The sequence below is a fragment of the Leucoraja erinacea genome, chromosome 25 (assembly GCF_028641065.1).
Source record: "Leucoraja erinacea ecotype New England chromosome 25, Leri_hhj_1, whole genome shotgun sequence".
In the NCBI taxonomy this organism is placed as follows: Eukaryota; Metazoa; Chordata; class Chondrichthyes; order Rajiformes; family Rajidae; genus Leucoraja; species Leucoraja erinaceus.
Window position 1 is genome coordinate 23,032,816 of NC_073401.1, and position 18,381 is coordinate 23,051,196.

Sequence of the window (18,381 nt, forward strand, 5' to 3'; positions counted from 1 at the left end):
CCTACTCTTACATAATTTGTATACACTTTTATCAGGTCTCCCCGCAACCTCTCGTGTTCCAGAAGCCAATTCAAGTCTCCAACCTTTCCCTGTAGCTATTCCAGGCATCATTCTGGCAAACCTCCTCTATACCCTTTCCAAAGACTCCACAGTAGTCCAAAGGAGGATGAGGAGTGATTCTTAGAGAGGTGTATAAAATCATGAGAGGAATAGATCGGGTAGATGCACAGAATCTTTTGCCCAGAATAGGGGAATCATGGACCAGAGGACATAAGTTCAAGGTGAAGGGGAAAAGATTTAATAGGAATCTGAGCAGTAACTTTTTCACACAAAGGGTGGTGGGCGTATGGAACAAGCTACCAGAGGAGGTAGTTGAGGTGGGGACTATCCCAACGTTTAAGAAACAGTGTGACAGGTTCATGGATAGGACAGGCTAGGAGGGATATGGACCAAGTGCAGGCAGGTGGGACTAGTGTAACTGGGACATGTTGGATGGTGTGGGCCAAAGGTCCTGTTTCCACGCTGTATCAATCTATGCACTGGTTCTTTCACTATGTTCCAATACTCTGCAATTCTTCTTTTCTTTATTCATCTTTTTTTAGGCATTGCTGGCAACACCAGCATTTATTAATAACTTTATTTGTTAAGCACCTTAAAAACAACCAAAGCTGACCAAAGTGCTGTACAGAAAAAAGAAAACAAGCAAGACATCATAAAACAGGCAGAACAACAGAACATACAACTAACACGAGGCGCATAAATTACATACAAAAATCCAAACAATAAATTAAAAAACATAAAACACAAGTACGAACAACGCAGCAAAACCAAGCAAATAAAGTTAATAAACAATTCAACACCTCACTGGTCTACAAAGGCCAGGGAGAATAGATACGTCTTCAGGAGTGATTTAAAAACAGCTAGAGAAGGGGCCTGTTTAACGTGCAGAGGCAATTCATTCCACAATCTCGGAGCCGACACAGCAAAGGCACGGTCCCCTCTGAGCTTCCGCTTAGTCTTTGGCTCAATCAGGAGCAGCTGATCATCTGACCTGAGAGAGCGGGAGGGCGAATAAGGGTGAAGAAGCTCAGATAGGTAGGACGGGGCAAGACCACTTATTGCCCAATTACAATTACTCAGGAACTATTGCAGTTCTTCTGGTGAAAGTGATCCCACTGCACTCTTTGGAAAGAAGTACCAGGATCTCATTGTCTCTGTCCAGTCACTTTAGTTTCTATTTTGCAAACTTATTTTGACAACCATGAATATAACCTTCTCACACTTATTCATTTTCTAACTTGATTCCATTCCCAGGTGTAAAATGTTTTGAGACACTTCACTTACAGCAATGGGCATTCCACAGATGTCTTCGAATAGCTTGGTCCACTTTTAAATGGCAAACATTCCTTTCGTCTCGACATACCTCAGCATTCTAGTATTTCCAAGTGAGTAACAGATCACTGCTCTTCGCTGCGGGGCTGTCTTGCACCAATTTGCATTCATGGGCGAAGATATGAGAAAATGCAAGTGGATTGATTGTTGACCTATATCCCCCTTCCATCCTTCCCTACTCTTTATTACAATTGATTCTAAATTATGCTGCGGTTGATGAACAGTTGATCCTCAGTTATTCTTTTAAGGCCCGTAATACGAAATTAAATGTACTCTTTATATTCTGTATAACATTGATGGCAACATGAACTGCCTCTCATATGATTTCATCAAATCCGATTTGTATATTGTTTCAATCATTTAGCTCCTTTCTCCCTCATGTACCTACCTACTTTATTTTAAATGATCTATGATAAAATATGTATATTCCATTTAGTAGCATGTTCTAAAGCCATCTTTTAGATTAAAATAGTTGTTTCTGGATTTGAAATGTCTTTGTTGATAACGGGCTTCATTGCATAGTCTCCCATTGATGTACATTATTAATTATTTTACTCTGCTAAGTTTTTTCTTTTTCAAGCTTGGCCTCGAGATTTACCTCATATTTTCACTGACTTCAAATTTAGTTTAGTTTAGTTTAATTCAGAGATACAGCATGGAAGCAGGCTCTTCGGCTCACCGAATCTGCGCTGATCAGTGCTCCTCGCACATTAACATTAATCCCCACAAACTAGGGACAATTTACAATTATACCACACCCATTAACCTACAAACCTGTATGTCTTTGGAGTGTGGGAAGAAACTGGAGATCCAGGAAAAAAACCCACACACGTTATGGGGAGAACTTACAAACTCCATACCCGTACTCAGGATCTAACCCGGGTCTTTGGCGCAGTAAGGCAGCCACTCTACCGCTGCGCTACCGCGCCGCCCATAATTTAGTAATAGCTTACATGACAACCAAATCTTCTTCATCTGGTTCACTCAGTTAAAAAAAGAAAATAATCCATTAGCACCCAGCTGGAGAATTTCAAAATAACATTTGGAAAGACATGGCTAATTTAGATCTTTCAAAAGAAAAAGCCAACCGAAGTCTTAAAATAAAATGAAAAGCACTTTTATTAGCAAAAACCCATGAGATTATATATGAGATTGTATAAGCCATGATTAAAAGATGTACAAAGATGTAGTCAAACACAAGTGATTATTATTGATCAGAGGAAAGAATCAGGACTATTTCCTTAAAACAATTTATCTCATTCTTGAGGAATTCCCTTTGGTTTAATGGCTGACTGGATTCAATGCATTGTAAACACTAGTGAGGTTTCAATTTATCACAATGTGACCAGTTAAAATGGCACTAAAAAGCTTCTGACCTCAGCTGTTACCACTGTTTTTTTCTAAAAACTGAATTACTCTTAGGATGACAGACAAAATATGGCAACACATTATGTGGGAAGACCCAAAAGCTCAACAGCAGGAATTAAGACATATCATATAAAGATAAATTATTGGCAAATTAGGCAAGAGAGTTGATAAAAATACAGCAGGCTCACAATTGAAAATGTTCTGTTCACAGACATTAGGTTAGGACGTGCTCCAAAGATTAAAACTGTTCTTGTGCTATAAAAGTGAACAGGCAGTGTCCCATCTAACAGTCCTTTAAATTTCCATGTAAGAATTAGTCATTAATTTTGTAAGAAAGCACAAAAATTACTTGCATCACCTACATGTGATGTGTGGCTTACAAAAAGTGGTTGTCATGATTTTAAATTCACATAATTCTGACATGAAAGCTCAGAATTATGAACTCTTCAGGTAACTGAAAGTAGAGGATAAAAAGGTTACAGACATGTAAAAGTTCTATCAAATCTACCAAAGGAAACTTCCCTGTGTACCAAACAGGAAGTGCGATTGTGACCATTGCTAAGAAATATTATTGCTTCAGTTAGTCAAAGGCTTTACTAACATCAAGGAGACACTGGTGTGCAACAGAGACATTTCTCATAAAAAATACTTTTGCTTTCCAGCAACATCATCTATGTTTCATATAGTTCTCTGTAGATTTATTGTCAGTTCGACTGTGTTCCTTTAGAGGATTGTTCTGTTGTAGTTTTACCAAGTTAGTTTTACCAAGCCATTCAGGGAATTGTTTAACTGCAATTATATATTCATTGTATTGTTTACCTTTTCGACAAGGAAAAAGCCTCAATATATATGTACTCTTGGGGTTGGTGTCTGTGAGGTTGCAATATTAAAATGGTCTTTGCAGTTTAAAAAAATATATAATGAAACAAGAACTGAGCTGGATAGAAACCACTGGTAAATTGTCACTGCTGATTTGGGTTCAAGTTATTGAATCTGACAGCTCCTCAACCAGCCTGCCACAGATGGCTATTAGCATGAAGTTAATCACCTGGAGGTTGTGGGGTTGGGATTGAGGAAAATATGGCACTTTCAACACCTCATCTAGAGGAATTTCTCTTTTCGCAGTGACTGTAAGTAAGAGGAGATACACAAATAAATTGTTTGTTATTTAAGTCCAAGATCTGTATTGCCCCTAAAAACTGGATAATTTCTGTTCCATTGGGATCATGTGCCTGAATGTGAATTTGTGGAAGTAGAGGAATGATTGAACTGGAGGGGTGGCTGGTGGGATGAATCTAACAGAAGAGCTTGATAAAGCAGTTGTGACAATAGGGCTTGTCATTCTGCTCTTTGAAGGTGCCCTTGTTGAGCTGTTTCAAGCAGAAGGCACAGACAAAATGCTCTGGGTGGAACTTCTTTCCCATAGCAGTGATACAGCGGCCTGTGATAGGCTTCTGACATCCAGAGCACAGTGAGTTGCGACGCTCATGGTAATGCATCTCGCAATACGGCTGACCCTCATGTTCAAAAAAGCTGCCATTTATGAATGGGGTGAAACATTCCTGTAAATGAAACAGAAAAAGTAGACTTTACCAAGAAGGATTTATAAATAAATTTCAGATATGCATATCCTCAGTTCATCAGCAATATCATGTACAAAGTAAGTATACACATGGCAATATTGAGGGTTAGGATATGATTATGTATGAACTGGTCTGAAACTGTCTAACAATTGATCTCCTGGTGTTAGGTGGAGGGAAATCTTACAAATCTTAAAATCTTGTCTCGAGGAGTTTCACTTTTTTCAGTCAGTGTCAGAAATAAACACTGCAAATGTTTTTATTTCAGTTCAACATCTGTGTCATTTCAAAATGCTTAGAATATAAATTGACATCACAATTCCATGAACAGATTAATACTGCTATGGATGTCTCTTCTTAAAATATTTCTACAAGATATTATGTAGCAAGGTGTTCTCTTATGCAACTTGAACATCAGACGTCCACAATTTTTATTTAAGTTAAGTTGTCAGAAATCACAACCCAAGTTATTTTTTCCCCTCCCATTTAGTTTACCCGTAAAAATCAAAGGTTATGTAGATATCAGAGGTTGGATAAAAAAAGACGAGAATCACTGGTGTTAAATATTGCTCATATTAATACACAAGGAAAACAATATTTTGCATGTACACAAAATGTGATGAAAACCCATCGCGCAGAATAAAATCACAATTAAAACAGCTCACGACTTAGTCACATTGCACAAAAAAATTGAAAATTGGGTAGTCAGCTTGGGAACAACATTCTATAAAATACTTTTCTAAAAGGACCGGACTATTTATGAGCTGCAGTCTCCTTTTGTTGTACTCTTTTGTTGTACTGTATTGTGACAAACTGTGTCTGTTTCTGATTACGTACTAATTCTAGTTCTATTTCTAGTAGTAAGGGCATAATATTAATTCTGGTTTTTTGACTGTTATGTTGGGGAAGATCAGAAATAAAACAAAGTTAAAGCTGCGGAGAGTTTTCAAAGCTTAGGACCAAGACAGGTGGGCATAAACAATAATGATAGAGCAATGAAATAGATAAAACTTGAGGTATAGAGATTCGCAGGTGGAGGTGTAGCCAAAGGATTTGAACAACAGACATTAAAATGAATTGTAACCAATTCAGGAATAACATAGGTCATCAACATGTGGGTGAGTAAGTGAAATGAGGTGCAAATTATTATAGATATAGCGAGGTTAAGTATGCAAAGGTATAAGGCAGGCTCATCAACAGTCCCATAATCAAAGGAAAATTGCCTGCTCAGTATGATTTTCATGTAGATGACAATTTTCCTGGTGAGCCAATAAAGAGGTTAGGGGACAAGGCTGAGCATTTCCAGGCTAGTCCCAACATGCACAAAATAAATATCTAATGGCATAAACAGTGAATTTATGGCAGAGCCAGAAGTGGTGACCAGGACAGCGTGTGGAATGAAGCTGTGACAACATAGTGGAGGTGAAACAAAACAGATTTTGTTATTATTGTTATTATTCCTGCCCTATCAGCTGAGGGGATTGTCACATTAGCTCAGATCCTGCTACATCGTAGATGGTACAGGCTTATTTGTCCAAAGTGAGACATCAGGGATAAGTAATCTTTAGCCAGGGCAGGGAAAAATTAACAGATGTGAGGATATCTTATATACCGGTTCTGTTTTGCAGGAGTCAGATGAGAACAATAATAGGATAGCCTGCAGATTAAGGCTGATGAATATGCACGTGCATATTCTGGGGGAAAGACCTAACCTGTTTGAACACCCGCCCAAGATATCTAGGAGCATGTGATCTTGAGCTTTTGATGTTAAATATTCTATAACTGCAAAATGAATTTCCAACCGTGCTCACAGCTTTGTGCAAGATCTGGAGCCTGTTCTTTCCAGCATGCAAGTGGTGATCCGTTCCATGCCAATGCTCACACAATTAATGACGCAGCACCCAGCAGCAGAGATTGTACCCTCCGTTGCAGTACAGGCTCAAGCCACCCAATATATGCACAGCAGTGGAAGCTCTAAACTGCCACAACAGTTAAGTCAACAATCATTACAGCTCTGGTGTAATGGTGAAAGATGCTTTGAGTTTTCACAGCCTAGCTGATGCTCCATCTCATGAGAATAGGAGTTGCTCGCAAGAGCTAGAACTGTCTCTCTTCTCTCAGAAGAGTTCTGCATTCCTACAATTTTACGGAGTAATATTGTTATTTATAATAACTCATCTCCCTGCTACCTTCAGGTAGAAGGTACAGGAGCCTGAAGACTGCAACAACCAGGTTCAGGAATAGCTACTTCCCCACAGCCATCAGGCTATTAAACCTGGCTCGGACAAAACTTTGATTATTAATAGCCAATTATCTGTTATTTGCACTTTATCATTTTATTTATTCATGTGTGTGTATATATTTATATTATGGTATATGGACACGTTGATCTGTTTTGTAGCAAATGCCTACTATGTTCTGTGTGCTGAAGCAAAGCAAGGATTTCATTGTCCTATCAGGGACAAATGACAATAAACTCACTTGAACTTGAACTAAGGAGATGACATTTGGTTCTGCAATTTATTTAAATTTTCCCATAGAGAATACCAGTGTTTTTATTTGGCAAGTCTCATGGAACAAGAATATTCATGTAACAGGTAGTTTCCATTTCCCATGGATACTGGATGACTAAGAGTCCATTGTAATCTATCTTTGCTCTTGATTGATCATACACATATTTATCATGTTGATTTGTTTGGTTCCAGCTGTTAAGATATGTACAAAAGTGGGCACATAGATCATCAGTAGTCAAGGCATAGTAACAAAGCAGTTTTGGCATAATTGTAATCCAGGTTCCCCTTTACTTACCCCTTGAGATTAGCAAGCTTTGTTGGCAGACCATAGTAACAAAGAACAGCAGATGCTGGTTTAAACCAATGATGGACACAAAGTGCCTGAGCAACTCAGTGGGTCAGGCAGCATTTCTGAAGGAAAAGGGTAGGTGACGTTTCGGGTCCCCTGCTTTCAGTCTTAAGAAAGGCACAACCCAAAATGTCACCTATCCTTTTCCTCCAGAGATGCTGCTTGTCCCGTTGAGTTACTCCAGCACTTTGTATCTATCTCTGGTTGACAGATCAATGTTTGTGAATTCAATCGTGCAACAATTGGTGGGACTGAGGAGTCACCTTTCTGACCTGCTGTAATGTTTTCCCGAGATAATTCCAAAGATTGTGCTGGCACACACGAGAAAGTGATGAATTTAATATTCCATGTCTAGCTATGCAGCTTTAGAATTCACCTGATGATGTGTTCTTGTTGCTACCCAAAGTTGTACCAGCTTTGATGTCAAGTGCTGTCGTGGATTTAAACTACTCTGCAGATTCAATACACCTCCACACTTCAACAGAATACATCATCATTCCTGCTATCCTATTAAATACTTAATCTCGGTTCAAACAAAACATGATGCTCTATTTCATTGAAAATCTAACATATTTATTAACATATAACATTAAGGACTTAATTACTTTAATGTTTAACAACAATTTCTGAAGCAAACACAGATTAATTGCTTCTCTTACCCGGCACACAAAGCACTCTGGGTGCCACAGTGAATTGAGGGCTGAGATATAGTTTTCTAGAATCGCCCGCGCACAGCCACCGCACTTTGGAGCGAACATGTCAAAGTAATCTTTGCGACAGTAGGCTTTCCCGTCTTTTTCATGGAATCCTGCAAAAGAAGTATGTCACTGTAGTGTGTCCACATCAGCCTAACTTACCATAACCTAGCAAAACATTTGGTGAAATTATTATTATTCCTGAAGACACGCCAACATACACCACGTTGAAAATAAAACTAAGAACGATGATAAAAAATATTATTGTGGGCTGGGACTTACAGAACATGCCAGTGTTATAAGCTGCCATTGTTATGTGCAGAGTTGTGCAAATATGATGCAAAATTACTGCAACTACAGAAGATATATAATTTTAGTTAATAACAACTAGAGTGACAGTGGTCAGTGCAGTCATCGGATGCCAAGGTTCACGCTCATCATTAATACAATATTAATGGTGCAGCTTCAACCAATGTACAGAATGATCTTCATTAGGATAGGTATTGTGGTTGTTACGTTTATTTCCAAAGGACTCAAGTGATGCTTAAGAGGAAGAGAAAGTTGCTACAGTACAGTGTAAACTGTGACAAGCTAATTCTGGGACGATTTTATTAAGGAAGAAACAATTATATCTTCATTAAATGTCACTTGCGAAAATGTTGCATCAGTTAGATTAGATCAAGTAAAATGAATAAATTCCTTTGGTACCTTATTAGCAGCAATATTGTGAAGTGAAAATAATGAGGAAAATCTCCAACCAGGTTGTGAAAACAAACAAAACATACTTCCCGTTCATTGAAAAAATAGGCATTCTGGATTCTCTTATTCCACACGTGCTAAGGAATTGTTAAGCACAAGCTGTTTAAAAATTCTCTTAATTTCTACAATGAATAAAAATATAGCAGCGTTGAGGTAGAGAATAAAAAGATCACTCAAAATCCTTGGCTTGAGATTACAGTAAGGAAGGGAAGTCAAAGTAATATTTATTAAACAGGCCAACAATGTTATTATAGTCACCCAATTACCCAGGCCTTTTAATCGAGTGCATCTAAGAAATGAATTGAAAGTTTCAGAACAATTGTCATAACTTCCCTGTCAAGATTGTCTTTAGTGATTGAGGTAGTTGGCATATGTAGTAATTGACAAATGACCTTTTTCTCGGCTTGATTTACTTTATTGTGTATATTGAGCCTGCAGTGGCAACATCTTCTGCACACAGCATCCTGACCTTGTCTCCAATTTACACTAAGCATATTTGAGATTTTGATGACTTAGAAAGTTTTTTTTTCACATTAAAAATAACTGACATAGAATGAGAACAAACAAAAGTTATACATAAAGGTACAAATGCTCACTTGCTGAAACTACACTTCATGCTTTATTCAGCAACTCTTACCTGTTGATGTGCTTGAATAACGTCAATCTCAATGAAAATCAAGAATTTAAACTGACATAATGCTTAATAGTGGGTAATGATTCTATTCAGCTAAATCTACTTAGGACTCATAACACGCAAGATTAAATATCACAACACGGAACAGAAAATAAGGAGATAATATAATAAAGTGATTGAAATACTTGGCCGTAATGAACAAATAACTATATTGTGCATGGCCCACATACAAGTTCAATATATGTTTCATAGTATATGAGCAGTACCTATTTTTTTTTTTGTTTTAGTCACACAGAACGTAAAAATGCTGAAAATTGACTAATCAAGTTGGCCAAACAACACTGCAATGATTTAATGGTATTCTTAGTGCAACACTCTTTAACTATTTCCATTGTATTAAAGGCATTACATGCTGCCTGGCTTGGCCATAACAAGGATAAGTCAACACTGGAATCTGGAATACATTGCTAAGTAGTACTTTTATTGAACAATTCAAAAACATAAAATCTGGAATGGCCCAACTATATAAAACATCACACAACAGAGAGAGTATCATACCATCTGGCCCAAAGAAAGCACCACACTGAGCACAGAAGAAGTGTTCCGGATGCCATGTTCGATCCAGTGCAGTCACCACTTTCTGCAAGAAAAGGCAAAAATAAAGAAACCATTAGTGAAAAATGAAGCACTGCAGTTCAGAGTTGACCAGGGACACAATACTATCAATGCTGTATCTAGGTAGCCCAAACATAATTCCACAATATTTGTCTTCAACAAATCTTAAAATCTCATTCCCAGTATCTTCAATTCTTAATTTACCCTACTTACATCAGTAAAGAAATAATCTTAGAAAGAAATATTTCCAGGACGTACAAAGCTTTATTGTACAGTAAACCCCCGTTTTAACGGACCCCTTTATAATGGATTTTGGTTGTAACGGATGGACCTGATGATCCATCCCCGGCCGTTTAGAGCCCCTGCAGAGACAACGAATGCATTTCGTTGTCTCTGTACTGTACACTGACAATGACAATTAAAATTGAATCTGAATCTGCTTCCGATGCCACTCTCGATTTGCAAGGTGCACCAGCGAACCCTTCTTGACCCATCGTACGGTTCGGTGACACGGCTGGTGTTGCGGCTCAGTTCGTAGCCCCTGGGGACAGCGGTTTCTTCAGGCCGTCGCCACTGACATGACGTGCTCGGTCACTGTGGACCTCTCTCCCCTCTCGCCTGCTGCTGCTTCCGCTCCCCACTCGACCATCACTGTCTCTTCTTTCTCCCATTGCTCTGTCCACTGGGCCTCTCCCCCCCCCTCCACCGCCACCTCCTCCCCAGGAGCTGCCAACATACTCCACCTTGGAAGCAGCAGCAGGTGAGAGGGTAGGGAGTCTCAGAGTGATCAAACACGTCTTATTGCCAACAGCCTGAAGAAAGCGCTGCTGACCCAGGGGTACACCCAGGGACCCAGGACCCAACAGCCCTCTCACCCGAACCTGCTGCAAGTCATCATAAACGGCTTGCTGGTGCAGACCAGCAACATCGGCGCCTAGTTTCAAGGTGAAACAACACAATGTGCTGAAGTAACTAAGCAAACTGAATCAGTCTGAAGAATGGTCCCAAAGTCACCTATCCACGTTCTCCAACAATGCAACCTGACCTGCTGAGTTACTCCAGCTTTTTGTGTCCTTTTGTGTATTAACCACCATCTGAGGTAGTTTGTTTATATACCTTACTCGGTTATAACGGACAAAAATCGGCAATCATGGATTCCCCCCCATGGCCCGTTAGAGTGAGGTTTTACTGTATATACAAGCTTTGTTTATTCTTATCATTTACATAATTAGTAACCTGATTTTATCCAACACTGTGGACATCAGAGATACTCACATCCAAAATGGGTCCATTACAATAGTAACAACGGGGTGAGAATAGATTGTGATAGTCCTTCTCACAGTATGGCTGTCCATCTCGCTCAAAGAAATTCCGAGAGCCAATCTCTTCTTGACAATGGGTACACACAAAGTGCTCGGGGTGCCAGGTACGACCCATGGCAGTAACAACCTGACAGAAAATAAGAGTCAAGAGTGTTTTATAGTCATCTGTTCTGTAGCTGAACAATAAAATTCTTACTTGCAACAGCACAACTGATATGTGTATATCCATTGGAGTAAACACTCTTTTAACGTCTTTCCAAGTGAGAAAAGCAACACACAATCCAACTTCATTAATTAACTTAATCACACAATAAGCCTTGTTAATCAAGGGGTTATCATGTTTCTAGTATTGATACAACCTGTGCTTTGTACAATTGGATGTTTGAGGTTTATAACTCAGACAAGTGGGAAGTGTTGCATTTTGGCAAGTTAAACCAGGGGAGAACTTACACAGTATATGGCACGGCACTGGAGAATGTTGTAGAACTGGGAGACCTAGGATTACAAGTACAAAGTTCCCTGAAAGTAGCAACACAGTAGACAGGGTACTGAAAAAAAGCATTTGCATGCTTGCCTTTCCTTAGTCAGGGCATTGAGTGCAACGGTCAGGATGTCAAATTATATTGGTAAAGCCATACTTGAAATATTGTATGCAGTTCTGGTCATACTGCTATAGGAAGAATGGCATTAAGCTGGAAAGTATGCAGAGAAGATTCACATTGATATGACCAGGGCTGGAGGGCTTGAGTTATAAGGATAAACTGAACTGGCTAGGGCCTTTTTTCTCTTGCGCATTGGAGGATGAGGGGTAGCCTTATGGAGATATATGAAATTATGAGGAGCACTGATAAGATGAATAGTCAATCTTTTCTCAGGGTAGGGGAGTCTAACACTAGAGAACTTAGGCTTAGGGAAAGTGGGGAAAGATTTCTACGAGACTTATGGGGCAACATTTTCACATAGGGAGGTGGTGGGGTATAAGGCACGTTGTCGAGTTGAAGTGGTTGGATCAGGTACAATTACAATGTTAAAAAGATATTGAACATGTACATCGATAGGAAAGGTTTAGAGCGATGTGGGCCAAACACAGATAGGCAACTTGGTTGTAATGTACAAGTTGGCCTGAAGGACCTATTTGCCTGCTGTATAACTATGATTCCACATTTTGTTTTCATAAGGGAATGTGAAAAATACAGTACAAACCTTTCTGATGAAAGGAACAGATATCAAGGTGTCAATAATATGTCTTCTTAACAACAGCAGGGATACGCTGCATTGTATTTGCATCAATACCCATTAAACATGTTAGAAACATTTATTGTCTTTCATACCCTTCTTTCAATAAAAAAGTATTTCACTATACAAATAGTCTTTATTGAACAGTATTGTTTCATGGAAAAAAATTGGCCCGTGAAAATCTATAACATCCAACAAAAACGAGTATTTCAGAAAATTAATAAAGATCACTTTTATTCCTGATAGTTCTCACCTGTCCGGCTATAGGTTTCTTGCAAGCAGCACATACTCCTTTTGCTACAGTCGCAACTCCCAATTTATTCAGCCCAACGTGTAATTCATCCAACATGTTATCCAGTTGACTTCCGGCTTTTTGTGGACCTGCTACAGTGGAAGGCCCTCCTTGCTTTCCTTTGGACCCTGACTGGGTCATCATCTATCAATCAACAAAGAGAGTCGGATTAAATACTCCGCAGCTTGCAGTTCTAACACTAAATGGAGCGTACATCGATAATATTCAGAATTATTTTCTCCCTAGGATATTTAAGTTACTGAATTACAATGCCTTGAGATATATTATTTAGCTTATAATAAGTGGGGTTTTTGAAGACAAAAAGATGCAGAGATGCATATCATTCCATGCTGTGATGTCTATGTCATCCTCGAAGCTGTTGCCTGACCACCAACTTTAATTAATAACATATATTCTTTAAACTTTGGTAATCTTGAAATAATATTAAACAAACTAGATTTTCAAAATTAAGAATAACTTGTTAGGAGGTGCTGGTATGCCTACTGTCACAAAAAACCCCACTAATACCCGTAGACATAACAATATCTGCAAAAACCATTTACGACACAAACTATGATTAACATCTTACCTTTCGTTATTTCATTTTTCATTATACATGGTTAACATGCACATACAAATAAATGTTGTCATTTTTTCTAACATTTATATAATAACCACATTTGTTACAAACATATACTTGGGATAGTTATTGTACGTGCAGCTTTACAGATCCATAAAATATCGTCTGATATTGAATAAAAAAGTGCTACACAATACCATTGCATCATTAGAGACAACCTATCAAGCTATATCTACTAATGAAGTCTCCCTGTCAATGGGACATGAATCAATTATGATGGACCTTTGCATCTTGGTCTATCGGTTAACTACCCAGCAGTCATAATTAAATAACGATGGACCTATATACATTTGAAATGTCACTGTACAACAGAGATTGCATCCTCTCATAAATAGCTAATCTATTTAGAATGCGTGGAAATGTGAAGTGTGTGTCTTCTTCCCATCAAATTCTACTGCAACCCCTATCTCGTGATTGCATTGGAATGAATGACCTGAAAGCTGGTATGAATATTCAATTAATGGCAGCGAAAGGAATACCAAAGCAGTATTTATTTTCACACACCTGCAGGAGACAATTTAATATATATTGTTTCACTCATGTTAGTGAATTGTTAAAGTTCTCTAAATAGCAGATAGGCCCTCTGGCTGTGAAATGGCGTTACAGCAGAGAAGCGCCACAATTAATTTGTCAAACACTAAACACAACCAAAAGAGAATGTTGCAAATATTGATGACAAACGCAGCAGATTTTACAAAACTTAGAACAGAAAAGTCACAAGAGTTCCAATTTAAAAAAAAATACATGCATCAAAAATAGACAAATGTTGTGGTTGTGGATGACAATGACCGAATGAGTATTTGGACACCGTATTGATGTAAAATGCCAGATAAATAAATAAATAAAGGAGATACTTGTACCTTTCTAGTTTAGTAAATGATAACTTCAGTTGTTCAAGTTTTAAACTACTAAAAAATAGTTGTTGGTGCATTATTTTTAATGGTACCAATCATTATAGGCCAGTGAGTCTCACATCACAGTTGCAAAGCCATTGAAGAGGATGCTTTGAGATAGGATTTATTCACACTTGGAAGAGAATGGGATAGTTAGGAACAGTCAGCAAAACTTTATCTGGATCAGATCCTGTCTGAGAAACTTGATGAATTTTTTGAGCAGGTAAACAAAGTTAATAATGGACCATATCCTCTACATGTATTTCAGTACATGTAATTCAGTCAAGCATTTGACAGAGGTCCCTCATGGTAGACTGATCCAGATGACGTTGGTTTTCATTCAGTGCTGGCGTAGTCATAGAAAATAGAGGGTAGTGGTGGAAAGAGATAGAAATTATTTTGGTTAGGTGCATTTGAAATATTGTGTGCAGTTCTGGATGTCCCATTGCAGATAGGATGTGGAGGCTTAATCGAGGGTGCAGAAGAGGTTCAGCAGAATGCTGTCTGGATTGATATTAGCTATAAAGAGAAGATAGATTTCTCTGGAGGGACAAAAACCGAGAGGAGACTTCACAGAAGCTTATAAATTAAGGAGGGGTTTAGCTGGGGTAGACAGTCAGAATCTTTTTTATCCAGGGTAGAATATCAAATACTAAAGGGCATACACTTGTCAGAGGGAGAAATTTAAAGGATTTTTTTTTTTGTTTTACACAGAAAGTGGCAGGTGCCAGGAATGCCCTGCCAGGATTGGTGATGGAAGTAGCTAGAAGTGACATTTAAGAAGTTTTTAGGCATGAATGTGCAGGGAAAGGAGTGATATAGATATGTGCAGGCATAAGGGATTACTTAATTTGACATCACATTCGGCAGAGACATCATGGACCGGGGGAATGTTCCCATGCTGTTCTAGGTTCAAGTAATTGACCCGAGGAGAGGGTGAATCTTGGAAACCAATAAAAGAAAAATTGCCACAACATAAATTAAGAGGAAGAAAACGAAGTGGCAAGAACTACAAAAACAGATTGTAAGAGCTTCAACATAAAAAATAAGAGAATGGCAAAGTCAAATTGATTGGTTAGGGAAATTAATAATGGGGAATAAGGAAATGGCTGAGATTTAAACAAAACGAAGTCTGCCTTCACAGTTGGAGACATCAAAATCATACTATTAATCATACGTAGTCAAAGACAAAAGGGAGTTATGAACTTAAATTGATTCACATCAGCAAAGATAAGAAGCAATGATGAAGCACTAAAGCCTGACAAATCCTCTGGACCTGATGCTTTCTCTGGACACTGCTTCAAAACAAAAAAAACTGTAGAAATTATGGACACACTGATTGTAATCTTCCAATATTCCAAGCATTCTGAAAAGATTACAGCAGAGGGATAACAACAAATGTAACAATGCTATTCATGAGTGGGAGAGATAAAATATGGAACTAGATGCTAGTTAATTAAAACCAGTTGATGAGCAAATACTGGAATCTATCTTTTAAGTAGTAATAACAAAGTACTTCTAAAAGCACATGTTTTTATGAAGGATAAATCATATTTGATATATTCATTCAATTTATTTGAGAATGTAACCAGCAGGATAAATAAAGAGCAATCAGTGGATGCCCTTTAGTTGAGTTTCCAATGGGTATTCATGGTATAATTTACAAGATTATATGGGGCTTGCAGGATTCAGGGTAAAGTTAGGGAGGGTATCTTCAAGCTTGCGAGCTTTGGATAGTTATGAAGCCTCGGGAATCACCCGCCAGAGCTATATCTTAAATAAACAATTGGAATTTTTCACTTTGAGGAATTACCCAGTTTTCAAAAGGAATATAGATAGGCAAGTGACCAGGCAGAATAATGGCAAATGGAGTGAACATGTGCCCGTGTGAAGTAACGCACTTTGGTAATATGAATGAAAAAGTATGGTATTATTTAAGTGTGCAAGCTTATTAAATGTTGGTGTTCAGAGAAATCTGGGGTTATTTTGCTTGCTAGAAGAATAAGCAGCGATTTCGTAAAACAAATGATTCTGAGGAAACTATTTAGGATAGGAATTGTGGGGATGTTCTCATGGTGAGGGTACTTCAGAACCAATTTGTGCAACCTCAGAGTTACGGTGTTGATTCTCAAAGGGCTGCACATCTTTGTAATTCTCTGCTCTAGAGAGTTGTGGATGCCAAATTATTATGTACATTCAAGGGGTAAAAATATTTCTGGTCTACTGGGAGAATTGAATATTGAGAGAATGGGACAGCAAAGTGGAATTGAGGGTAAAGGTCAGATGCTGACCTCATTAAATGGTGGAATAGGTTTGACAGGCTGCCTTGGTTTACTCCTGCTTTCTTTGTTTTGCTTCATTTTGTTAGAAATAAATTAAGAAACTATTATATAATAGAAAAATTCAAGTTATCCTACTGCAACCTAACAAAATACTTGTAATGAGATTACTGTAGGGCAAAATAATAAAAACTTAATTGTGATTCATTTACTTACTTGACAATTTTGTTTCTCCTAAAATCACAAGTATTAACAATTGAGAACAAAGAAAATTGACAGATTATTACACCACACTTATGTAATTACTGTTATTATCAGTCTATTACATAAAAAAGGCAATCGTAGAGAACATATGAAATATTAAACTATGTGGATAACAGCTTTCATTTACTGTTTCAATTTGAAAGATTGGTTCATTCATATACACACATTTGCTTTTGTTTTTTGTTGTTGTCCATAAAATGGAGGGAGTGGGCACGGCAGTGGGGGAAGGGCAAATGGATCTACCAGTCCCAGATGATCTCCTTTATGCAATGAGGAACCCAGCAGTTTGGTAGCACGACCTGGGCTGATTGGCTAAAAATAATTCAACAGGAGAGACAAATGTAATAAACAGAATGAAAAAAAGTTTGAGAAAAGTATAGAAACAGGTAGAGTAAAAAAAAAATCAAACATGCAAAACATATTGAAGGGAACAGGAGCACATCTATAATACAAGGAATGTGTAAGAAGGAACTGCAGATGCTGGTTTAAACCGAAGGTAGATACAAAAAACTGGAGTAACAGGCAGCATCTATGGAGAGAAGGGATGTGTGACGTTTCGGGTCGAGACTATCTACAATACAAGGAAATTGTATAACATACTCCCATGAAGCTCCAAATTAACTGAAAAATTAGTTTTTATATGTTAACCAAGATTGTCAAAGTAAAGGTAATTAGTTCTTTGGTGGTAGTATTTAACATTTCCAATTGCAGTTAGTGACAAAGTTCTGCCCTAACATTTTTAAAAACGGCATTCTCTTTGCTTGGGCTTACGACGGATAAATTAACGAGCATCCCACACCGGTTAACATTCAGCACATTTTAATGATAAATCCTTTGGTTGAACAGACATGTCATTAGCACTCGTGGGCTATATGTCCAACCACCAGCTGTACAGTCACGTGACCTCACTGAAATGGAACTTAAGACCGAGTTTGTTCCATGCTGATGGCTTTGCCAGTTCGGTACTTAAAACACACAAATTTGATTCACAGAGAATTAAATACCAAGCAGTGTACATAATTACTGTGGCAGGAATCAGAAAGAAACAAACCCCACAATGTAATGATCAAATTCTCATCTTCTTGTTAGGTTTTGTACATCCTACTTCTCCTACTCAGCTACCACCATCTTTCCCAACTTTAATCTTCTAACCTCTGTTCATTTGAAATTTGTCATTCACACAGGTTGCTACTCATTCCATTCCTAATCATTCCCTTTTCCCCAATAATATTCAAAAGCTTTCAACTAATTTGATGCAACCAATATGATACTTCAAAGTTAACATTAATTTACCTTTAAATCTTTTAAGGATTTTTTGCTGTTGGTAAAAAAAGTACCATAGCTTCTGAAGTAGTACACATTTAATTTCTGGCTGATCTCAAATCAACCTACAAGAAAAGCAATATAATTTTCTCAATATCTTTCAATAATTCAAGTACAATATATAAATACAAAACAAAACCCAAAATAACAACTTCATGCATCGGATAAAACTGTAAAAAATCTGCATCCAATACTTGCTGCTCTTAGGAATTTGATCACCTCTTTCC

The 18,381-nt window shown here is 37.9% G+C and overlaps 1 protein-coding gene across 2 annotated transcripts in view; it reads right to left on the reverse strand.

Annotated features, from left to right (window-relative positions):
• Positions 1–2,493: 2,493 nt before the first annotated feature.
• LOC129709092 (paxillin-like) overlaps positions 2,494–18,381 on the reverse strand; it is a 103,669-nt gene continuing 87,781 nt past the window's right edge. For both annotated transcript variants that reach the window (XM_055655199.1, XM_055655197.1), the window contains exons 8-12: positions 12,717–12,899; positions 11,181–11,354; positions 9,849–9,930; positions 7,862–8,010; positions 2,494–4,322 (exon numbers count right to left, since the gene is read on the reverse strand). In XM_055655199.1, the coding sequence (XP_055511174.1) occupies positions 4,056–4,322; positions 7,862–8,010; positions 9,849–9,930; positions 11,181–11,354; positions 12,717–12,899 (855 nt within the window). In that variant the 3' untranslated portion in view covers positions 2,494–4,055. The remainder of the gene's footprint in view (positions 4,323–7,861; positions 8,011–9,848; positions 9,931–11,180; positions 11,355–12,716; positions 12,900–18,381) is intronic.